The 23,894-nt window shown below is 31.8% G+C and overlaps 5 protein-coding genes, 1 long non-coding RNA gene and 3 pseudogenes across 6 annotated transcripts; 7 read left to right on the top strand and 2 right to left on the bottom strand.

Annotated features, from left to right (window-relative positions):
• Positions 1-21: 21 nt before the first annotated feature.
• Positions 22-2,721, bottom strand: LOC128389221 (maternal embryonic leucine zipper kinase-like). The gene is given in 8 exon segments (XM_053348767.1): positions 22-403; positions 478-712; positions 797-1,193; positions 1,280-1,786; positions 1,850-2,062; positions 2,140-2,342; positions 2,476-2,511; positions 2,514-2,721. Coding segments are annotated over 8 exon segments (1,803 nt in total). The 5' UTR covers positions 2,545-2,721; the 3' UTR covers positions 22-222.
• Positions 2,722-2,834: 113 nt separating this feature from the next.
• LOC128389222 (cyclin-dependent kinase 2-associated protein 1-like) lies at positions 2,835-4,278 on the top strand. The gene is made up of 2 exons (XM_053348768.1): positions 2,835-3,081; positions 3,520-4,278. The coding sequence occupies exon 2, from the start codon at positions 3,528-3,530 to the stop codon at positions 3,954-3,956; it is 429 nt and encodes a 142-aa protein (XP_053204743.1). The 5' UTR covers positions 2,835-3,081; positions 3,520-3,527; the 3' UTR covers positions 3,957-4,278.
• Positions 4,279-4,520: 242 nt separating this feature from the next.
• On the top strand, positions 4,521-7,168 carry LOC128389262 (protein TsetseEP-like). The gene is made up of 2 exons (XM_053348802.1): positions 4,521-5,200; positions 5,917-7,168. Exons 1-2 carry the CDS (start codon positions 5,138-5,140, stop codon positions 6,925-6,927), a joined length of 1,074 nt encoding a protein of 357 aa, XP_053204777.1. The 5' UTR covers positions 4,521-5,137; the 3' UTR covers positions 6,928-7,168.
• Positions 7,169-7,431: 263 nt separating this feature from the next.
• LOC128389231 (uncharacterized) lies at positions 7,432-8,963 on the top strand. The gene is made up of 6 exons (XM_053348778.1): positions 7,432-7,664; positions 7,751-7,810; positions 7,884-7,981; positions 8,062-8,346; positions 8,377-8,640; positions 8,740-8,963. The coding sequence occupies exons 1-6, from the start codon at positions 7,577-7,579 to the stop codon at positions 8,944-8,946; spliced, it is 1,002 nt and encodes a 333-aa protein (XP_053204753.1). The 5' UTR covers positions 7,432-7,576; the 3' UTR covers positions 8,947-8,963.
• A 1,760-nt stretch (positions 8,964-10,723) lies between these two features.
• Positions 10,724-11,949, top strand: LOC128389267 (uncharacterized). Its single transcript, XR_008325439.1, has 3 exons — positions 10,724-11,124; positions 11,199-11,307; positions 11,610-11,949. It is a non-coding gene; the product is annotated as an uncharacterized LOC128389267 (long non-coding RNA).
• Positions 11,950-13,029: 1,080 nt separating this feature from the next.
• Positions 13,030-15,328, top strand: LOC128389261 (catenin beta-1-like; annotated as a pseudogene).
• A 685-nt stretch (positions 15,329-16,013) lies between these two features.
• LOC128389265 (uncharacterized) lies at positions 16,014-17,737 on the top strand. The gene is made up of 6 exons (XM_053348804.1): positions 16,014-16,180; positions 16,352-16,411; positions 16,475-16,572; positions 16,651-16,969; positions 17,032-17,246; positions 17,309-17,737. Exons 1-6 carry the CDS (start codon positions 16,090-16,092, stop codon positions 17,702-17,704), a joined length of 1,179 nt encoding a protein of 392 aa, XP_053204779.1. The 5' UTR covers positions 16,014-16,089; the 3' UTR covers positions 17,705-17,737.
• A 198-nt stretch (positions 17,738-17,935) lies between these two features.
• LOC128389264 (MFS-type transporter SLC18B1-like) lies at positions 17,936-22,150 on the top strand (annotated as a pseudogene).
• Positions 22,132-23,596, bottom strand: LOC128389232 (ras-related protein Rab-27A-like; annotated as a pseudogene).
• Between the last annotated feature and the right edge of the window lie 298 nt (positions 23,597-23,894).

A 23,894-nucleotide genomic window follows, 5' to 3' on the forward strand; every position in this document is an offset into this window, starting at 1 on the left:
TCATCATATTTTTCTCGGTGCTTTTTCGAGTATAATACAATAATTATTATATAAATATCATCAAGAGTATTGTTGAAACACTACTTTTGAACACATATTGTGATTTAAAGTCGATCAAGTCAAAAGGAGTTAAAAAAATTTCCGTAATTTTTACGTCTTCATTATGGTGCAAGTGCCAGCGTCAAATTCAAATTAATTGTTGACTTTAAAAAGAGGAAACAATTAACACTGGTAAATTTCGTTACTAATCCTCAGGATTTCTTCACAGATTCTTTTATAATGCCAAGCATCTCCCTTCAGTCTTTTTCGTTGGATGGCACATTTATCACCGAATACACAGATTTCCAAGTTAAATGAGCACATAGAATGATACTTGTTATTCAAGGCACAACTCAAAACGAATCTAAAAATAAGGAGAGAAAAAATTAGATTTTACCGAAAAAAACGAAGAGTTGATGCGACGATTTATTCACTTACCCTTTACGTTTACAGTCGATTCCTTTTTGAATGAGAGCTTGCATGAGTTTCTCAATACAAATTTGAGGGTCAGAGAATTTGGTCATCGTTATGTTTCGAGTTGTGGTCGGAGCAGAAGATGTTATGTTTCTTGGGTGTTTTCTACTTGGAGTGGCTGATTCAATGATTTTCTTCAACAAACTCTTCTTGGGCGTTTGTAAGGGTGGAGGTCGTTTTGGTGGTGTGGAATAGTTTTCTATTGAAAATTAAGAAATTGTTTAAACGATCATTAGTTATAAGGATTAATTTAACTTGAGTGAAATGGTTGTTGATAATTTACCTGAATCAGCAGCTTGATTATCCTCACTACCAGGAACAATATCACCGAAAAGCTTTCGTTTTCGTGATGAATTAGGTGTATTAGCGACAACGGCTAAGGGAGATGAACCTCTTTCTCCAGATTTAAGGTAGATTGGTATCTTGGAGTTCGGAGTGTTTGGACCAGAACCAGAAGTGTTGAGACTTTGAGGTGTATTCTGATTTTCTGACCCTTTAGGTTTGAAAGTTGAAAGTTTAGGCGTCTTGAAAGCTTGAACTTCGTCAATTTTGGCTCTAATTATGACTTTAGGAGTTCTACGAGTTGGAGTATTAACAGAAACTGGAGTAGTAACAGTCTTTGGTGTTGTTCGAGGAGGAGTAGCGACAGCTAAATTTCTGGGAATATTTGCAAGAGGACTCTGAATAGAACAAGTAAAAAGACATAGATTACATTTTAGATTCTAATTAGAATAAAATTTCATGTAAAGAGAAAAATAATGTTTACCTTAAGTCCATGTCGCTTTTTCTCTTTGAGCAACCAATAGGTTGCTGTTTGATAGCCAAATTTACGAATAATATTTGATCTCAATTCTGTGTAACTCAGAGTAGGAAAATATTTGTGAACTTGCCATAAAACCTCTTCGTCGAAAACATTTTTTTGGACTTCAACACTTTGGTTGGGCAAATAAGCCTTGATCCAAGGATTTTCGAGAAGCTCTAACAGTGACCCGCTTTTAGGATCAACTTGGATCATTGATTGGATGAGACTTTTGGCCTCGGGTGATAACCAACTAGGCATACTAAACTTGCCAGCCTGAATCTTTTTGTAAAGATTTCCCATGTTATCATCATCAAAAGGAAGTTGTCCAACAAGAAGAGCATAAAGTATAACTCCAGCACTCCAAACATCAACTGCAGGTCCAGAATAAATATTACCTGATATGAGTTCAGGAGCTGCATAAGCTGGACTACCACAACATGTTCGTAGGTTTTGTAAATTTTGTGGATTATCCTGAATAACAATGATAGTTCATAGTTAGAAAAAAATTGATCCTACAAAAAATGGATAACTTACTTTGGACTGAGCAGCTAATCCAAAATCAATTAGTTTGATTTTATGATTTTTGTCGAAAAGTATATTTTCTGGTTTGAGATCACGATGAGCAAAGCCGTTGGAATGAAGATAAGCTAAACAATGGACAAGACAGCCCATAATTTCCTGAGATTCTTTTTCACTTAATCGATTTTTAGAAACAATATAATCAAAAAGTTCACCGCCGCTACAATACTGAAAATAAACGAAAATAAATGGCGGTTAAATACTCAAATTATCGAAAAGCAAGATAAATGGCTGATTCAACTCACCTCTAAAACAAGATAAATCATTTGTTCTGTTTCAATGACTTGTAACAGTTTAGCAATATGCTGATGATCAAGAGTTTTAAGAGCATTAATCTCGGTTTTCACACGAAATAAATCTTCACCAAGTTTAGTTTTGTCCATACACTTAACAGCCACTTTTTGACCAGTCAAAAGATGAGTAGCTAACCGAACTTTACTGAAACCACCTTGAAGAATCAGGAGACAAAGAAAAGAAACACAATTCAATTGGTAAGAGAATAAACAGAAATTAGTCAACAACTAACCAGGCAAAAAAATTACTCTAATTAAGAATCAATTTTAAAATGAAAAGAAACTCACCTTCACCAAGTTTCTCCCTATGGAGATAATATCCGCTTCAATGTCATACTCTTCTCGTTGATAATTCATATTGGTTATGTGGTGAAATTGAAACAATTAAGAAACACACATAAAACTGGGACAATGTTAAAATTTAATCGTCAATAACTTGGGGTAAACAATTAATAGAAACAAGATTAAAATTAACTATTAGTCCGTTTAAATGATCAACTTTCAAACTGCTCAGGAAATGGAAGTTGAAATTTGAAGTAATCAGTTGAATTGAGTTTCTCTTTGATCTGATTGGTCGAAGAGCAAACGTGCGCATGCGCAGGTCGAATTTAAATTATTTAAAAAGACAAATGTTTTCATCCGGTTAACTGTTTTTCATCGTTGATTAAACAGAAACGTTTGTTAATTAACTTTAATTGATCAGCTAATTGATGAGCAAATGTTTTCTACCTTTTAATGACCAGGAAGCTAAATCAAGCAGCTCATCAGTTTATCATTTCCTTGTTCCCCTTTTTATGTGAGGTAAAACTTTGACGCGATTAATTGAAAAAAAAAATTTTTCTTCTTCACTTTTAATTTTTATTCAAACAAACAAACAAATTCAACAATTTAAAGGTAAATAGCTAATTAATTAATCGATTTGTGTTTCAATCAATCAAGATGAGAGAGAAAATAAAATTTACATTATCGTATCTCTAAAATCGTGACAAGGAAAAAAAACTCAATTCTTTCATGTTTTCCTTTATACTTTTGTATGAAAAAAAGAACAATAATTGTGAGAATTAAAATTGGCGCTCATCAAGTTGAAACTTCGAATGTGCTTTAGTTTAGTTGATCCATCGATCGACAGATGGTGTTGGTGTTGGTCTTTAGTCTAAATGATTGATTGTTTTGTCTTATCAGCTGTTGAATTTATGGTCATTGATTTTTGGACGTTTATCTTTTGTCTTTATTGTCACCTCTTTATCTTTCCAATTTCAAGATTTATTTTTATTTCATCGATTTTTATAGTTAATTATTGTTCTTTCTGCTTTTTCCTCTTTCACCTTTAAGTGCAATCAATGGATCAATTTAATTTAAACTTTAATGTAAATCCTTCCAATAGTAATTCTAATAATAATAATAATCCTCCAATTCATCCTAATTTTGTACCAAGCGAAATGAATCAAGTACTTGCTGCTCAATATCAACAAAATTTTCTAACTGGTGGTCCACCAACTCTTGTTGTTAGTCAGAGTAATATTCCTTTATATCCTGGTTATCAAACAATTGGTACAAACAATCATAATATTAATGGAAATGGTGGTAATCAAACCTCAAAATACAATCAATTACTTGCTGTGATAGAAGAAATGTCCAGAGATGTTCGACCAATTTATTCTGGTTCAAAGACTTCAACTGATCGTTTTAAACGTGGTATGATTCATGCGAAAGTTTTAATCAGAGAATGTATTCTCGAATTGGAAAGAAATCACAATAATAGAGGATAATTGATACTTGTATATAAACTATTACTATATTTAGTAATGGATGTTAACCCCTCCTTCATGGACAATCCATCCAGACAAACTGATTCATTTAATTCGTACAATGATTAAATTATCACCGCCCGCCTACCATTTTTTATCCTCAATCATGAAACAAAATTCGTGCAATCACATAGAAAGAGAAATACAAGTAACTCCATCTTTTTATTTAGTCGAAAATCGATTCATTTTCTCTTTTAATTTGACCAAATATATCTCTTTCCTCCTTCCCTTTTTACAATTTAATCTATTTTGAATAAAAAAAAAGTGAAATATTAACAATCAATTTTCAATTCAATTGATTTATTAATTATCTTATTGACGTTTCCAAACAAGATAACAAATGGATCACACATTTGAAAAGAACTTATCGGCAAACCGATAGATGGCACCACTAAATTTCTTTCTTTTCTCTGTCTACATTTTGTTTCTCTTTCTTTCTCTGTGTCGGTTAACCTCCATAGTTACTGTTGGTAAGAAAACAAATGCAGACTCTCCCTCTTGGTCTCTCTCTCCCTCTCTCTCTCTCATGTTCAGTTAAATTGTTAGTTGATCGTTTTAATTGTTGTTTAATTGCAACTAAATTGTGTCTCTCTTTTTCTCTCTTTCAGTCCCCCTGTTTTTCTGTTAATTAGCAACTTTGATTGATTGTCTTTTATTTCTGTTCGTCTTTATCCCTGTTAAATCGCCATCTTCATCTCATCATCAGGTAGTTTTGATCGGTTATTTCCAAAGAACAAACTATTTTGTTGGCCTTTTACTTTTCACAAGTGATAACACGCCCAAGTCATTTTCTTCACATTTTTACTCATTTTTTTCTTTTCTTTTCTACCCTGTTTATTAACTGTTCTCACTAATCATCATCATCATCATCTCGTATTCATCATTTGTGTTTCATTTGTTCTCTTTCTTTTCCTCTTTGCCTTTATTGAGGATCAATTTTGTCATCGTAACTGTTAATTGTTACTCACTGTTATTTTCTGGTTCTCTCTGGATTTTTCTCCTATTTCCGCTTTTTATTTTGTTCGTCTTTAAATCAGATATTCCTTCACTTGTTGGTGTATCTCATCAGTGAATATCTCGTTATTATTTTGATTTTTTTTGTTACTTCTATTTTACTTCAATTAATATAAACGCTAATCATCATGGGTGCTGCTACCAAGTTGCGAAGAAAAGGAAATTCCAAACCAGATGCTAATCCCAATCAAGTAAGCCTCATTTTCCTCTCCTCTTGATAGATATTTATTTCTGATCATCAGACAGATAAAAATCTTTTAAGATTCTCTTCTCTCTTCATTTTCAATGTCAACGGTATAAATACTCGACTTGAGTGTATAAGCTAATTGGAAAATATTTCTCGTTAAAAATGTTCTTTTTTCACTCAATATTCTCATTATCATTAATTTCTATTGAGCTTTGAAATAGTTTTGAATCATCACTTGAAGAACTTGAATCGCCCATTACCTTATGAAACACTGCCAAATAGTTTTGGTTTAGTTAATCTCTCTCTCTCTCTCCTCAATTCTTGCTCTCTTATGGTTGAAATAAAAGTAAAAATTGATGAGGAGGGAAAAAGAAGGAGAAGAAGAAGATGGAGAAGCGATTTTCTTAAATAAAACTTGTTTAAAATCAGAGGTAAACATGTTTGCCCCTGATTATTTTTCTATCTTTGAGAGTACACACTGTTTTTTCTAATCATTTTCAGTAAAAAAACAGAATTAAGACAACTACTGAACAGAAATAGTTGCTCTCTCTTGTCTGGGTTGAGTTTCTACTCTTCAGTGACTATTTCAACTTTAGTCACTATTTTCTATTATTTATCACTATTATTATTATGATAAACACGTTGCAACTTATCGAAACAATACTATTGTTTTTTTACCTCCAGTTATTGTAATTTTACCTTTTATTTTCCTTTCTTGAGGTTGCTGAGGTCGACGTTGAAACAGAAGCATTAGAGAAAAGACCAGAAGCTCAATTAGGTACTGAATCAGAACCCGAACCTGCGGCGAGCGCTGAACCAGAACCAAAATCAACTCAAGATGAAGTACCAGAGCTTAAATCAGAATCTAAGCCAGCATCAGAACCTGAGACTGCGTCTGAATCGATTAAAGAAACAAATCAAGAACCAACACCAAATAAAGTAGTAGAAGATGAACCTAAAGTGGAACTTGATCCTGAGCCTACGCCCGAACCCGTACACGAACCTAAAGTAGAAACCAAGGTAGAATCTGAGTTGAAACTTCAACCCGAGGTACAATCTACCCCAGAACCAGAACTTAAAGTCGAATCCGAGCCTGAACCGGTGTCTAAGGTTGAATCTAACCCAGAGCCAGAACCAGTACCAGTACCAGAATCAGAACCAGAACCAGTATCAGAGCCAGTGCCAGAGCCTATGGTAGAATCTGAACCAACGCCAGAACCAGAATTGAAGCAAGAATCAGCATCGGAAACTTTACAAGAAACAATCCCCGAAACAATATCAGAGCCAGAAAGTGCTCCCGAGCCCGAACTCAAACCTGAACCTGAAATCGTGACCGTGACTGAGACCGAACCCGAACCCGAACCCGAACCTGAATCTAAGGTGGATCCTGAACCACAACCAGAGCTTGAACCTGAGTTGGAAACTGAATCCAAGGTAAAATCTGAGCCAGAACTTACGGTAGAATCTGAATCAGAGTCTAAGGTCGAATCCGTAATTGAACCAGAACCTAAGGAAGAATCAAACCAAGAACCAGAGACTAAGGAAGAACCTGAATCAACACCAACACCAGAACCAGAATCCAAACCAGAATCTGAGTTAGAGTCAACATCAGATCCAGAAACTAAGTCAGAAGCTGAGCCAGAATTTGAGTCAGAACCAAAGATGGAATCAGATGATTTACCTTTGCCTACTGCAAATATGTTACCAATTTCTAATATGTCTTTATCTTAATTAATCAATTTACCCATGAGGTATTAATAGCGTTCGCTTTGTGATTTAAACTTTAAATTACAAATAATGTTAAACGATTCAAACTGTCAATTATTTTTTCGTATTGTTGAATCGAATTAAGATTAACTAATATCTATTTCTTCTACATCATCAGTTTATATAATCATTATACGTTGTGCTGAACAAACGATTCCTCATGATTATTATCTGACTAAATAAAACTACACTTGATAAACTTCAATTTAATTAACTGCAACTGTTTATTTATATTCATCAGAATTACTCAGATTTGATGAGATAATTTCGTCAATTGAACCGACGGTGAGTTAAATCTTAAAACAAGATAAATCTAGTCTCCAATTGAAATTCAATCGAAATACAAGATTAATCAGGTCATTAGTTAATTAGAACGATAAAAGATAAAAGATAAAAGATCGAATTCAATTATCCCGCCTGATTTCTTAAATTCTATTTCGAATTTAATTTGTTCTATTCTCTTTTCAATTAACCGTTTTCTCCACATTTAAATTAATTGTGATTCATTGATTTCGTGACTAATTCAATTTAAAGTCTAATTATCTCGCTGTTAATTAATTGTTTAGTTTCAAAGGTTAAAACTACTTCTGATCTTATCTTTTCTCGACAAACAATGAGTATTAATTGTTTACCTCCTGAATGTTTACTGGTCATCTTCAATTTCCTTGACCAATTGGATGATCTGAGACATTGTGCTTCTGGTGAGAGTCTTGCTTTTTGATTATATGACAATGTGATTGACTGATTAATTTTTACTTTGATTATATTCTTTTCTATCCTAATTTAGTTTGCTCCAAGTGGAAATTATTGATTTTAGATCGATGTTCCAAAGTTGAATATTTACTCGGTATGTGGGCAAACCATTATTTTTCTAATTTTTCTAACATAATATTGTACAATTGTATTTAAATTGTTGACAGAAAATCCATTTACCGATTCACCAGATAATATTGTTTACATTGGTCCTTCACCTAAATTGGAAAATCTAGAATTAGCTCAACTCTTTCCTAGACTAAAGGTGAAAACAACAATTTTTTTTTGCATTTTCTTTATTTGTTTATGTTTAGTTGTTATTATTTTCTTATTTGCTCCATTTAGATTTTGGATACTTCTTATACTGGATTAGCTAACTGGGAAAATGCAACCAAAAGAGTCAAATCAATTAAAGGGCTAATTAACCACACCTTAGATAAAAATCAATCACCAATATACTTTCTCAACGATCTTGAAATGGTATCAACGGAACTTGTTGATTTTTTCGTTGTAAATCAACATATAACTAGGCAACTAAAACAAGTTTTCATTCAGAATGTTAATTTAGTTAAAATGAATGGGGTGACGTCTAAGTTTTATAACCTTCGTAGACTTCATATTGTAGACAAAACTGTAAGTACATATGTAATTAAGTAACAATTCCCAATTTACGATTGTGATTTCCCGTTATATGACCTTCTCTTTTCAGGTTTCCAGAAGCTCTATAAAGGATCCAAGTTACATAAGCTCAAAATATTGGAATTTGATTTCGAGTCCATGGCCGGAGTTCTTGTTTACCCCGGATTTTGTTTCATTGATTTCTGCCCAAATCTGGAAAGTGCCTTTTTCCATGTTGAATCAACTTACTGCCAATTCAATACAGCAATTAAAATTAATTGTTTGAGAGATCTTGTCATAGAATATGTTAGTTACTCAAGAATTTAAGACTTTAAGAATTTATGGAATATTGAATATGATCTGTTAATCAGCTTTTCTAATTGTTTTTTTTACTTTAATCCACAGCAAAATGATAATCCAAGGGAGTGGTCACCTTTCTTTAGATCAGGAGGAAATGCTCAGAAATGGGAAACATTGAAATGTGTCCTGTCTAAATTTCCTAATTTAAAACATCTCGCTTTAAGGAATAATCTGAAAATCCGTGATGAAGATATTGAAGAACTACTGGAATTGCTACCTAATTTGGTTCTACTGGATGAGAGGATCAATTGAAATTACCCACAAATCTCTTGTTTATATTAATCAACACTGTCAACGGAATAAAAGTTAATCACTTTCTATTTTGACACTGATATGCAAGCGCAAATGGATTGGCCTAAATTATCAGTTACTGGTCCGGATATTTGCCATGGATTTGACTTCATGAAAACTGTTTCTTCAAACCATTCCGGTGTCTTCTCTTCTCATGGAGAGCACAAAAGAATATTGAATTTTCAATCAATGATAAATCAAGAATCACATGATTAACAGTCAACTGATCAATTACTAATGATGCTAAAAGTAATCCGAGAATCTCTGAATTCCCATGAATTTGTTAATTGACATAAGCAAAGTTATCTTCTTTTCTGATGAAAATTTCTAATTTCTTTTGTTTACAATCAAAAAAATCAGAAAATTTCCCAAGTGAATTGTTTCCTGTTCTGAATCTCTTGAAATTTCACCAATTAGATGGATAACAGACTTACCTACATGTTAATCCCAATAGATTTCAACAAATCCACCAAGATGAAGACCTTGACCTCTAATAATCTTCAAGTCTTTCTGATATTTCCAGAGACTCTAATCAATCATCATGTCCATTTACTGTTGTTTATTTTTCTCATCATTAATATTTTGGTTTAAACCATAAACTCAACTCTTAATCACTTAACCACAATCAACTTTAAATTATCATCCAGTAAACACCAAATTCATTTCTACTATTAATATTTCAGCCCCATTGATAAAACAAATTTGATCGTTCCCACGATTAACTCATGTATTAATTATCATTCAATTTCCGACCAAAACTCATTTACTAAATTTAATCATGTCAATCAGAATCATAGAAATCGATCCACTTGATCTTGGAAATAATTTCCAATGTCATTAGTAAATTGTTGTTATTCAAACTGATCAATGTTAAGTTTTTCGATTTAACTAATTTGATTAGATAAATTAACGTTTATTTAAGATTAAAATTTTGATTAGTTGATTAGATTGTCTGTTACATTCACTCTGAGAAGGTCTTAATTGTAATTATTAACAAATGATAATACAAGTGAAAGAAACGTTGATTGTAATTGGCAGAAAATGAGTTAATTAAACTGTCAAGGAACGTGATTAGAATCAAGTGATTTAAAACTATATTAAGGTGATGGTAATCAACCTTTACCCTTTGTTAAACTTCACATTAATCATAATTTAGTTTTTGATTAAATTGTTAATCACATTAACCAGAATCAATCATTTTCCCCTTTGATTGTTATTATTATTAAATAGTAACCAAGAGTTAATTGGTTATCAGGTAAATTTAAATACAATCAAATGATTAGTTGAATAATTTTGTAAATCAGTTGATTAATATGCAATTTAATTTTGCTAAATTAATCTTGTTAAATTGTGTAAATAATTGTTATATTAGTAAAACAATCAACGGTGAAATTTAATCAAATAATTATAATTGTAAAGGTAAACACAATTTAAACATAAACAAGATTAAAAATGAATCAAAATGAATTGTAATTTAAATTGTAAGGTATTAATAGTTGTATGATTACATAAGCAAATTATTGATTGTCACACAATTAAATTGTAATTTCATTCAAATTAAATTGTCAAACATTAAATGAGTAGTTAAACAATCAAATTAAACGTTCATTTAAATTCAACACAATTTAACAACAAACAATCTGATTAACAAAACTGTGAATGTTTAATTTAGTTTTGCTTGTTTTTTACCTGGGAAATTATTAATCAAAATTACGTTTTTTTATGTTAATTGTGATTAATATAAACTCACCTACATTTGAACAGTTTATGAGTAATTTAATTGTGATGAGCAACTCAGTGAATCAAATTTAATTCAGTTAAATTCAAGACCATTATCATTTGTTGGGTGAAAATTGATCATCAATCTATTACGAAAATCAGTTTAAACTTTGAAGTTGATTAAGCAATTGTACTTGGTGAACTTTAATTGTAACAATTAGCTGAATATAAATTGTGATTAACCACTGATCTAAATCCATCGATCTTAATCATTCAATCAACAATGTCACCAAAAATGTCAAAGATTAATATATTTACTTGTTATCTTTTAATTACTTTTTTGATTGTTGTCTCATTTACTGATCACCATTCATCAGCTCAAGTAATGAGGATCTGTGAAAATGGCGACTGCCTCCAATTGTAAGTAATTAAATTTAATCACTCCCTAAACTGTAAGCTAATTGTTGCCTCGTTAAATTGTTAACAATTAAAAGGGCTCGAAGAACCTCATTATCGAAACGATGATCTCAATGGCATTTTCAATTTAATGAGATACTTAAAACAAGGCAGAGTAATTGGAAGTAATTTCAATTCACCTTTCATGTGAGTATCCAAGTCAACAATTAACTAATTGTTCCAATCCAAATTCTAACATTTTCAAGATGAGTTCCAATGTTTCTATCCAAATCCAATGGTCCAATCCAAGAATATCAATGAATCGAATTGTAATAAAATTCGAGAATTAGAACTTTTTGATAAGAAAAATTTCGAAACAATTAAATCATCTCGAATCACTCGATTCTTAATTGTTGTCTTTAACTTTGTTATAAATTAATCGCATTGATGATTGTTTTTTATCTCATTTCTTAATTGATCAATCAACAATTGGACTGAATCTAAACCAGTGGGAAACGGAGTGTAATTAACACGGATAAAGAATGACAGATAAGTTTGAACAATTAACTAATCATAAAAATTGATTTTTCATTCTAATTTTCGTTTCTTTGGTTTAATCATAATATTATTTGACAATTAAATCTTTAAATTGAATAACGATGAAAAGTAACAATTACTTATCAATAGTTGTGATCATTTCTCTTGCAAGTTAATTGTTGTTTAGATTTATTTCCACTAATTAATTTTCTTTATCAAACAATTTAATGACTCTAATGATTGAGAAAATAAAAGATCGTTGTAATTGTAAAACATTTAAAATCTCTCGAAAATTAAATGATTAAAACTTGATCACTTTTCTCTTTACGATTATTTCGCTTTTCTCTTTTTTTCTCAACTCCTTTCATGATCAGAATCTTCATAATTCTGTTCACCAAATGAACTTCATCGTCCGATGTTCAATCAACTGTAATCAGAGATATTAATCTGGTAATAAGTTGATTACAATTAGATAATGAAAAGAAATGTAATTAGAAAGAATCAATGAAAACTCAATGAAAAAAGTGAGACTTGAAATAAACTGAAACTTTAAGAAAGCGCCTCAAGCCAATTTAGTCATTCGGTTGATTGGATGACTCATTTGTATTAATAGTTTCTGATTTTTATCATTTTAATAAAACGATTATCAATTTTACAAAAACTGTTATCGATTTTTGATTGAAAGAGAAATTTATTTAGGAGAGAAAGGGAGCTTCCTCTTACTGCTTTTGCAGTGTGTCAACTAACATTTTTGTTAGAGGGCTGATTGAGATGAAATCTCAGGGATCAGCGGCGGTTTTTTAACCGTTGATTACATCTTTGATTGATTCTAGGAAATTTACAATTTCCTTACAATGATAGGGTTGAGGTTGGAGAGAGAAATTATTGGTGAAAAAATTTAAATCCTTCTTTTTAATATCCAGTTAATTATAATCCGAAAAAATTTATATCATTGTCACATCAGAGAAAGAGCCATTTGATTGAAGGGAAAATCAGTTCCAAGGATAGTTTAACTCATTAGGTTTGTCATAAAGAAAAGAATAAAATAAAAATAAAATTACAATTTCAATCTTTTCAAAAAAATAAGTTTGAGATAGAGAAATTAAGTTACATCAAATTAACAAAAACTTACCAATAAACAAAATGGTTAAAGTTATTACGACGCAATAATAGCTCAGTTTTAAGGGTAACAAAGAAAACAACTAAAGTAACTGTTGATCTATCATAATTTTGGTATCGACTTGATCCGTGTAATAAGATGAAAAATAATAACACAAAATTTTAATTTAAAATCCACAGGTAATATTGATTAAATTTAAATTTATCAGGAGCGAAAAAAAGAAAGAAATCGAAAAATCGATTATTCGTTTCAGTCACTTGAATCGATGATAATCGATTGTTTTGATGGATCGCCACTTTGTTTTTCTTTGAGAAAGTTTCATTTTTTTATGTCAATTTTTTTACTTTGTTGTTCTGACAATACAATTAATTGTTCATCAGTATGACTTCATTGGAATTAAATAGATCTGAGCGTATTAGAGCTGCTCTATTCGATGATTTATCAAGTGACATTTTATACACAACATCGATCGACAATAAATCAGAAACATGTGTCCTTAGACTCTCTGAACCTGCACAAATGATTAAATTGGCGATTGAAGCTTTGATTAATTACCAGAATGACGCTGATTTGGCAACAAGTGCTGTTCCTGAGCTGTTGAAGCTATTAAATGATGAAGATGAAGTGGTGGTTAACAAAGCGACATTAATGGTTCACCATCTTTCTCGAAAAGTCGCTTCCCGACACGCACTCATCAATTCTCCTCAAATGGTGTCCGCTCTTCTTAGGGCGATGTCAAATGCCGAAGCTGAAACAACCACTTGTGCTGCGAGTATTTTACATAATTTATCTCAACATCAACAAGGTCTTCTAGCGATTTTCAAGTCCGATGGAATCTCTGCCTTAATTAAGCTTCTCACCTCTCCAATCAACCGAGTTGTTTACTATTCCTTGACAACGATCTACAACCTGTTGCTTCATCAAGAAGGATCAAAAATGGCCGTTCGACTCGCCGGAGGGATCCAAAAGATGGTCACATTGTTGAATCATCCCAATCCTAAATTCCTCGCTCTTTTGACCGAATGTTTAACTTTACTTGCTTATGGAAATCAAGAGTCTAAGTTGATTATTCTCGCCTCAGGCGGTGTTCCAGAGATTGTGAACATTATGCTTGTCCATAACTATGAGAAATTACTTTGGACAACATCTCGACTACTCAAAGTTTTGTCCGTATGTCAAAGTAACAAACTCGCGATCATCCAAGCCGGAGGAATCTACGCTTTGGATATGCACTTGGAACAACCCGGAAGATTACAATTAAGTTGCCTTTGGGCTTTGAGGAATTTATCTGATTCTGCCACCGATATTCTCAATATCGATCATCTTCTCCAAGTTCTACTCAATTTACTCAAAAGCGAAGATCTTAACGTTGTTGTTTGTTCGGTCGCTATTCTATCCAATTTGACCTGCAACAATACCCAAAACAAACTATTCTTATGTCAACTAGATGCAATTGAAAAAATTGTTACAACCATCAAACAAGCTGGAGATAGACAAGAGATCGTTGAACCAGCAATTTGTGTTCTCAAACACCTGACACATCAGCATGAGGAAGCAGAAATAGCCCAGAATGATGTCCGTCTTCATGATGGTTTGAATTATATTGTAAATTTCTTGAATCTACCGATCAGTTGGTCACTTATCAAGGAATTGTGGGATTAATTCACAATCTGGCTCAATGTCCAGCCAACCAAGCGCCATTACGAGAAGCTGGAGTTATTCCCAAGTTGAATCAAATTTTATCCAAAGCTCAACAAGAGAAACTCATCTTCAGGATACATGGATGGTGTTAAAATCGCCGATATCATCGAGGAACGATGTATTCATTCAAGATGTTAGCTCGAGATGTTCATAATCGATCCATTATCACAGAAATGAACTTAATCTCAACATTCGTGCAACTTTTATATTGTGACGATGAGAACGTTCAACAATCTGCTGTTGGTGTTCTCAGTGAACTGTCCCTCGAAAAAAAAGCCGTTGACATTATTGAATCTGAAGGAGCTACTGCAGCTCTTACTGAACTTCTCCATTCTAGAAATGAAGTGACAGCCACTTTCGCCGCCGCTGTTTTGTATCGAATGTCCGAAGACAAACCTCAGGATTACAAGAAGCGTTTATCATTGGAACTGACAGCAACCCTTTTCCGTGACGAACCCAATGATTGGACTTCAGCCGGTGAAGTGGAAAACGAGGTCTTACCACAAGCTGAATCTCACTACGGATCACTCGCCTCTCCCCTCAATCCTTATCCACAATCAATTTACGTCCAAACCACATCAGATATGGATGTTAACAATCCCTATTCATCACCATATTACAACGAACAGGACCAAGTCGCCAATAATGACCAATACTCCGCTTGGTACGACACCGACCTTTAACTTATCAACAATCAAATCAAAAACCGTTTCCAGTGACTTATCACCAATATTTGAGTGGCCTTATCAGTTTAATCTTATTACTCTTATACAAATCTGACACTTTAAATAATAATTTACATTTTAATTTCTTACTATTAATATTTACCCAATAGAACATATTTAATAAATTATGCTGATTTAATAACAATCATAGTAAAACAATAACATTGATTATCTTCCGTTAGAAATTTGAATGAAAAGAAAATTAAAAATAAATAGTTACCACTTAACAACATTAGATGAGAAAAACAATTTTAATTGCAACAAATTGTTTCCCTTTAAATTGTTACCATCAAAAGTTAATTGGAAACGATTATTTTTTAAAAACGATTGTAAACTTTAATTACTAAACTGAATTTACAACAACAATCCTTGTAATTTAATGACTGGGAAAGAATTTGATTAACTAATTAAAAAATCATTTCTACCAATTTGTTTCTCAATTGTTAAATTTAGATTTAAATTGTTACTGTTGATTTAAACTGCTCGTTTCTTTGGCTTAATCATATTACTAAATTGAACACTATGAAAAGTAACAATCAATGTGATCATTTCTATTACAAATTAATTGTTGTTTAGATTTACTTTCACTAATTAATTTTCTTTACCCAACAATTTAATGACTCTAATTGTAAAACGTTTAAATCTCTCGAAAATTAAATGATTAAAACTTAATCACTTTTCTCTGTTTTTCTCAACTCATTTCATGATCAGAATCTTCATGATGATTAAACTATTTCGGTGATGTGATTCAAACCTTGTTGAGTAATTAAATTAAGCTTAATGACCTAAGCAACGCAGGCGTAATCCTAATCCTAATCCTAATCATGTATTGTTGATTGTGATTCAAATTGTTTATCCAAAAAATCAATTTGATATTTTACTCTAAAAGATCAACAAATTGGTCAAATGTTTCACATTGAAAAACTACCTGATGATTGTTTATCCTCCATTTTTGAATCTATTACAAATCTAGATGATTTAATTGTTTGTTCAAAAGGTAAGCAATTGATAATCTCAATTTTAATTGTCTCTCATTCACATTTTTACGGAAGTAGATTTTCATTTCAAAATAATCTGAAAATTAATCAGCGGTTCATTTAAATCTCATCGCAAATCATTTCTGCTGTTAACTGAATTTAATTTTCAATTCATTTTGATAATTTGATAGTTTGTCAACGCTGGAGGTTCCTGATTGTTCAGAGATTGAATAAGGTGAAATATTTAAGTGGTAAGTATATTAATCGTAATGAATTGGTTCAACAATTAACTTAATTATCTTAATACTAATTAGACGACAGTAGTATTGGCTGTTTCAAGAATTCAATTTACTTCAATAAACTTGATTCACTGAGTCAAAGTCAATTGTTAGGACTATTACCCAGATTTAAGGTCAGTTTCGGGTTTGATAAAGTTCACAATCAATAGGCCACCGATTAAAATTTGTTAATTGTCTCGATTTCATTTCAGATTCTTGACATTCGTCCCACAAACGAAACTAAATTTAAATCGATTGACATATTCAAAGTAATTGAAGGCATTAAATCAGTGAAAGGATTAATATATGAACCATGTTGGGATAAATTCCATGTTCGATATCAAGTACTGACCATGAATCTCGAGATGATTGCTACCAATCTATTTGAGCCTTCGTTTATTGATTGTAATCAGAATCAATTAAAATTGAAGCAACTTTATTTCGCTGATTGTTTCCAGAATCATTTCGAGGAGATTGCAAATTCTGGTTATTTGAAAAATCTCCAAAGACTTCATATTGGAAGTCGCAATTGTAAGTAACAGAATTAATTTAATATCAAATTATTCGAAAAGTTCTAATGGTTCCAATCAAAGTTTCAATTAGTTCATATGATGGACCAGTATTGGAGAGTATAAAAATTTTGGAGGCTTGTTTATATTCATATGATGCCACTAATCCTTATCCTGGATTTCATTTCATGGATTTATGTCCATCCGTTGAAAGTGCTCATCATTTAATCAAGCCGAAAAAACTATCGATCAACCAAACAATCAAAAATAATTCACTGAGAAATTTAGTTCTGGATCATGTAAGTTACCAGCTAATTGTTTAAGATCAGTGTCAACAATTTAACTTTTTTTCTGATTGCAGCCGGAAAATTATGTATCAGATAATTGGACTGATTTGCGAAACTTGTTAATCAAGTATCCGAAATTGAAAAATCTCGCAATTAGAGGCGATTATGGGCTTGATGATTCTAATTTGACGGAATTACTTGACCTTATACCCGAAATTGTTATTCTTGATCTTCGCCAGTCAACCAGATTATCGGAAAAATCGAAAGATATTGTTAATCGATATTGTCAAAGGAAGAATAGAGAAATTTGGTTCTACAATAGGCCCGATCAACGTATCGAACACGATTGGCCTGAACTTGCATCTCAAACTAATCAACGAATCTGTCAAGGGTTCGATTTCATGAGAAATTGTTTTCTCAAAACATTTCAACAACTTCCTTATCTTATTGATCCAATCGAAGATGATTAATTGTTGTATTAAAACAAAACGAAATGTTGATTAAGATGAAGATAATTCTAGAAATTGGTAACTTGATCACAATTCTGTTCTGTAATCAACTATTGATTCCCTCACTAATCATGATAGCTGAAAGATAGTTCATCTAGAGATGAAGATCTCAATGAGGAGGGAGAATGGGAGCCGAGAAAAAAAGGCTTCTCTCATGTCAATAAATAGAAGATGATAGAAGATTAATTCTTTGAGTCCGTTTTCATCAGCATGATTAATGACACCTTATTACGATTTCTTTACCAAAAATCTAATCAATCGAGTGAAAAATCAATCAATAATATAATTAACAGTATCATTTACCCATAAGAAAAGTTAACCGATCTAAACTATTAGAAAATGTGTGGGAAAAAGTTGCAAAAGCGAAATTTAACCCAATTAATTGAAACTTCGACAGTAATTACATCAACAATCAACATTTCATCATCTTCAACGGTTCCTCTGGATAATCATGACTCTTCATCCAATTGGAGTAAATCAGTTAAACCACAATTGTCGACAATCAGTCAAACCGGACCAATTAAATTGTCACGTCGTGATTATCTACTCATCTCTGTATTTGCTTACATAAACATCATAACCGGAGCAGCTTATTGTGTTTTGTCACCTTTCTTTCCGAAAGAGGTAATTAAATGATCTTGGTCTTTGTATCGTGTAGAAAAATTAATTAAAGTTCATCAACGTTTCACTAAACCGATAAGTGATAATAAAATAAATCATCATTGATTGATTTCTTTCTAATCAACAGGCTGAATCTAAAGGACTATCTCCATCGACCTATGGTTTTCTTTTCTCCATCCAGGAAGTGATTGCCTTCATCTTGTGTCCAGTCTATGGAAAATTTGTAAGTTGACCATAAATGGGATATATTTTCATTCCGAGTGATTCATTTTTTGGAACCATATCTTTGATAGAATTAGATTTCAACAAGAGAAAAGAAATGAGTTGTATCTTGAAGTTAAGTAACTTTTTCTTTTTTGCTTTGATGATGAAAAGTAATTAATAAAGAAACTTTAATTATTTTATTTCACCTTCATTTTCATCTTCATTCTCATCTTCATCCTCATCTTCATATTCATCCTCATCTTCATCTCTATTTTATCTCCATCTCGTCTCTTACAAGGAGACGAGATGTTGTTATATTTCTTTGCCAACAATCATTACCTGGTGTACCAATGAAATATAATTAATGTGTTTATTTTGATTCATCAGTCGACAAATTAATCAACATTTAACAATCTTACCAAAGAAAATCAGATTAAATTTACCTTGATTTCTATTTTGTTGTCAATAATTTGCTTTAAAAGTTTTTTTCTTTCCTGAGTACTTGTCTTTGTCTAAATATTAATTACTAATAAATCAATTAGTTATCAATTAGTTATGAGCAACTTGAACAAGAATCAATTCAATTAATAACATAATAAACACACAGTGAGCACATTGATTGACTCTCCATGTTGTTATCCGTAAATGTCATTGATTTTTATCAAACAAATTAACACCAGACTCGAAAGGAAGATGATGACGATGGTGATATTGGTGATGATAATCAACGAAGTGATATTAATCGGATGATTATGACCTAATCAACTTAAATAATAACTTCATTCTTTTCTTAATTGTCAATAAATTTAAGTGAGTTACAAGTGGAAAACCACAACAACCTATTCGTCTATTAATCGTTGAAAAATTAGCATAAACCAATATCACTCAATCATAATTTGATTGATAGAAACGAGGAAGAAAATTCAATTCTAACTGTAGTTATATCTAAATCACTTACAGATTGAAATTTAAAGAAAAATGCTCATTTTCTCATTCGTTACTGTGGTTACAATGTTTCCTAATTTCCATTTGATTTTTAGTCAATTTTCCCTTTACTAATCACAATCAGCTAATAATTTCTTAATTTGTGTACCATCAATTGATTAGTAGCATTTATTGTTAAAAGTTGTTTGTTAATTTGTCAAGGCTCACAAATGATTTGACTCTCATTCGTTTTTACACTTTTCTATCCAGTTACCTAAACTTGGATTTAGATTGACAATTTTAACTGGTATCTTTGTTGGATCAACTGGAATAATCTTGTTTGGGTAAGATAAATATTAGTCTTCTTTTAACAATTAATTTGTTTCAATTGTTTCATCTGTTTTTCAGAGCATTAAAATGGGCTCCAAATGGGACACTATTCACCACCTTTTGTGCCTTAATCCGATCATTTGGATCAATAGGATTAGCAGCAGTCTCAGCAACGTGTTATGCCGCAATCCCGGTCTATTATCCAAATCACATCTCTCAAGTATTTGTAAGCTAATCCTCTAAATGACTTTGGACATTGGTACTGATAATTTTCACTTTAAATCAATCTCTTTTCCTCCATAGGGTTTGATTGAGATGTGTTATGGTGTTGGTATGATCGTTGGCCCTCTGCTTGGTGGTTTCCTTTATGAGGTCTGGTTCTAAAACAAATCGATCAGCAATCTTTGATTTAATTATAATTGACTAATGAATCTTTTGTCTCTGACATATTTTTTCTTTCTGTTAGGTTGGGGGCTTTGATTTGCCCTTTTTCGTCTGTGGTGCTCTTCTTTCCCTTACATTTCCAGTACTATTCGTCCTCTTCCCGAGAAAAGCAAGTGAGTTCAATTATGGATTATCTGATTAACCAATTGAATTTCAATCAATAACGGTTGTTGAATCACATTCAAACTCTTCATTAATTTTAATATCAAGCAAATCTCATCATCTGATTAGACATTTATTAGAAAAAAATAACAATAGCAAGTGACGATGATGGAAAAAAACATAATTATAAATCAAAGGGAAATTTCTGTTGATTTGTTGATTATTTTTTATTTTGTTTTCTTCTTTCACATCCTTGATTGATATAAGACTCTCATCGATTGATAACTTGAATATTAACTATTCCTGCTTGCTTTTCAAACTGTTAATGATTAGAGAGAAAAAGAGAGACTACTAATTATCTTTATATTCATGAACCTTCACGATGAGTCAAGATCTTGAATCTCTAACTTTGAATTTGATTAAGTTTGTTTAATTGATGATTTTCTTTCATCTTTCATTCAGAATTGACCAGAAATGAGAAAAGTGCTGGAATATTCAAAGTTTTATCCAATTGGAGGATAACATTACAGATCCTCATAACTATTGTACTTTGCATCGTCTTTGGGTTCAATCAATCCATGTTGGAGCCACATATTAGAAGCGTAAGAATTTTCGACATTGAGTTCGTTATCATATATTGGGACATTCTATTATTTGCGTCTCATCTTAACAGTTTGCTAATCTGCGATCATCAGCAGTTGGATCAATTTTCTTATTATCTGGTCTATTTTATGGTATTTTTACCTGGATCGTTGGTCTGTTCATGTCGAGATATAAAGATGTCACTTTCATGAATATCGTCGGTTCTTCACTTATCATATTAGGGTTCATTCTGGTTGGTCCTATTTACCTTTGCCAATTAAACCGTATGTTTGACAGTTTAAAGATCAAGTTTAACCTAATTCTAAATGGAATGAAACTTTTCTACAGGAGTATTGTACTGGTTGTATTCTCTCAGATCGTTTATGGAATGGGCTTGGCCTTTTGTTTCGTTTCCAACTTTACGCAAGCAATGAGGGAAAAAGAGTATGATAATTGGTAATCTAATGTTCCAATTTATCAATAACAAATTGTTCTTTTGATCTTTCAAGTTTATCTGATTTAAAAGACGATGTTGGTGCTGGTTCAATGATAAGTAGTCTTTTGTTTCTGCTTATGCCTTGGGTAAGAAATTGAAACTAATTTACTTTTGCAAAGTGAATTTTAACTAAAAGTTTCATCGTAATATATGATTATCAGAACTGCCCTTGGACCCATAATTGGAGGTTATCTTGTTGAACATTTCGACTTTCCTAAAGCTTGTTTCGGTATCGTTTTGTTGACAATGATAATTGTAAGTACATTGTATTATATTTTGGTTACCTCATGAAGTTCTGGATTTTATCTCAAGTTCTAAAGAATTTTTCACTTTTTATTCCATCAGTTGTTGATTATAATCTTCACCATGTTATTCCATGAGCGTAAAAGCTTCGATGGTGAGAATAAGAAGAATAACTTCAATGAACAAATTCGTTATTGAGTTTAAGGATATAATTCACCAAAATCATAATCTAAATCAAAGAGTTGATTGATTACTCTTTGATTGTGAGACTTAAACAAAGTGATTAGACAAGATTGAGTGGTAAAGATATTAACTAATAACTGTCGAGAAAACAGCAAATGTACAGGCTTGTGACTTACCGAAAGGAATCGAATATAAAAATGAGCTTTATTTTTACGATGGAATTTGACAATTTACATGTTCTATACTAATTTCTATCATTAAATTTCCAATACTTTACATGATATAATTGTTTAACTTCAAATCCGTGTCAACTACTCGATTAAAACGAGCGTCTGGTTTACAAAGTGATAAAAATCTTACAATTTTGCACCAAAAACAATATGAGATTTGCTAACAGTTTAACAATTAAGTAGTGGCTCAGTTTCTCATGTCATGAAATCAATTACTTCATTGATTAGTCTTCTCAATAACAATTTCAACCGTTCCAAGAACAATATCAGTTGAAGTTGATTCGAGTTTAGAAACATCGTCTTCGTCCGAATTAATCGAGTCTTGATCAGGAAATTTTTCAACATGATCGGAATGGACTGTAACGATATTCTCTTGGCTCTGATAAATTACTCTGCTTTGCACTCTTGGAGTCGATTTGTTGTGATAATCGTCACTATCAGAAGACTCAGATTTTGACTGACAAGTGGAGTCTTGTGGTTCTTTTGTGGCTTTGGCCTCGGCCTCTGCACGAAGTACAAGATCCCAAGTATTTCGAGTGTAATATAGCCAAATCATTACAGAGGCAGGAAAGACGACAACAAAACCAGCAGCAATGTAAACAGTACCTGGAGAGTTCTCAATAGTTGCATTGAAAATTTTAGAATAAAAAACGGAAGAAATTAAAGGACCAGCCGATTCGATACACGAAAGAATCATCAGAACAGAAAGGGTTTACTGTTTTCCATTTGTCATAAAATAACAGTTAATGTGAATACAAATGATCACTATTTATTCAATGAAAAAGTTTCTATTGAAAGTGATTAGTTTTAATTGTTGAGACTTAATTGCTCACCCATATTTTTGTGCCTCTTGTTTAGCTCGTTCCTCGGAAACAACTCGTTTCTCAAATAGATCAACCTTATTACCACAAAGTATTACATCGATCGTTACAATAAGCATGAGTCTTTAATTGATCTAACCAACCACGAATATTGATAAATGATTGTTCACTTGTTATATCGAAGATCAAAATGAAGCCCATTGCATCACGAAAAAAAGCCGTTGTTAAACTACGAAATCTGTTGATTGATAGTAAATTTTTCACAATTAGAATCAAAATTTTATCAAGTTAATTGTTTTCCTTTCATTACAAACCTTTCTTGACCTGCAGTGTCCCATAGTTGAAGGTGAATCCGTTGACTTCTCCTTGAAACTCCGTCTAAATTTTGTGGCTTATAAACCTGATTAAGAAAATGAAACAATTGATTAACTAATGTTACATTGGTTAAGAAAACAATCGTAACTATGATTAAAACAAGCAATTAACTTACAACTCTTTTCTCCTGAAATCAATTCCAACGGTTGATATAAATTTACCATCAAATGAACCATCAGTATATTGGTAAAGGAAACTTGTCTTACCACTCCCGAATCACCAAGAGACAAAATTTAATCAAATAATCATAATCAGGAGCCGAAGGGCTATGATTGGGAAGTTGATTTTTTCCGGTCATCATTAACCAATCGATTCTTTTAATATCAGGCCTTGATTTTGATCACTCAAATTGATAATATTGACAAATAAGATGAAGTAAAAAAAAAGTAACAACAATCAATCGAGTAAGTATTGTCAAGTATTGGCAGTTGAAGTGATTTTTTTGGCAATTTTTTGATTCGTTTTCACTATTCTCTTTTTATCTCTTCGTTTATTAGTTGATGTTACTCTAAAAGATCAACAAATTGATGAAATGTTTCACATTGAAAAACTACCTGATGATTGTTTATCCTCCATTTTTGAATCTATTACAAATC

Source organism: Panonychus citri, unplaced genomic scaffold (assembly GCF_014898815.1).
Source record: "Panonychus citri isolate SS breed McGregor unplaced genomic scaffold, ASM1489881v1 Contig00106, whole genome shotgun sequence".
Classification (NCBI taxonomy): Eukaryota; Metazoa; Arthropoda; class Arachnida; order Trombidiformes; family Tetranychidae; genus Panonychus; species Panonychus citri.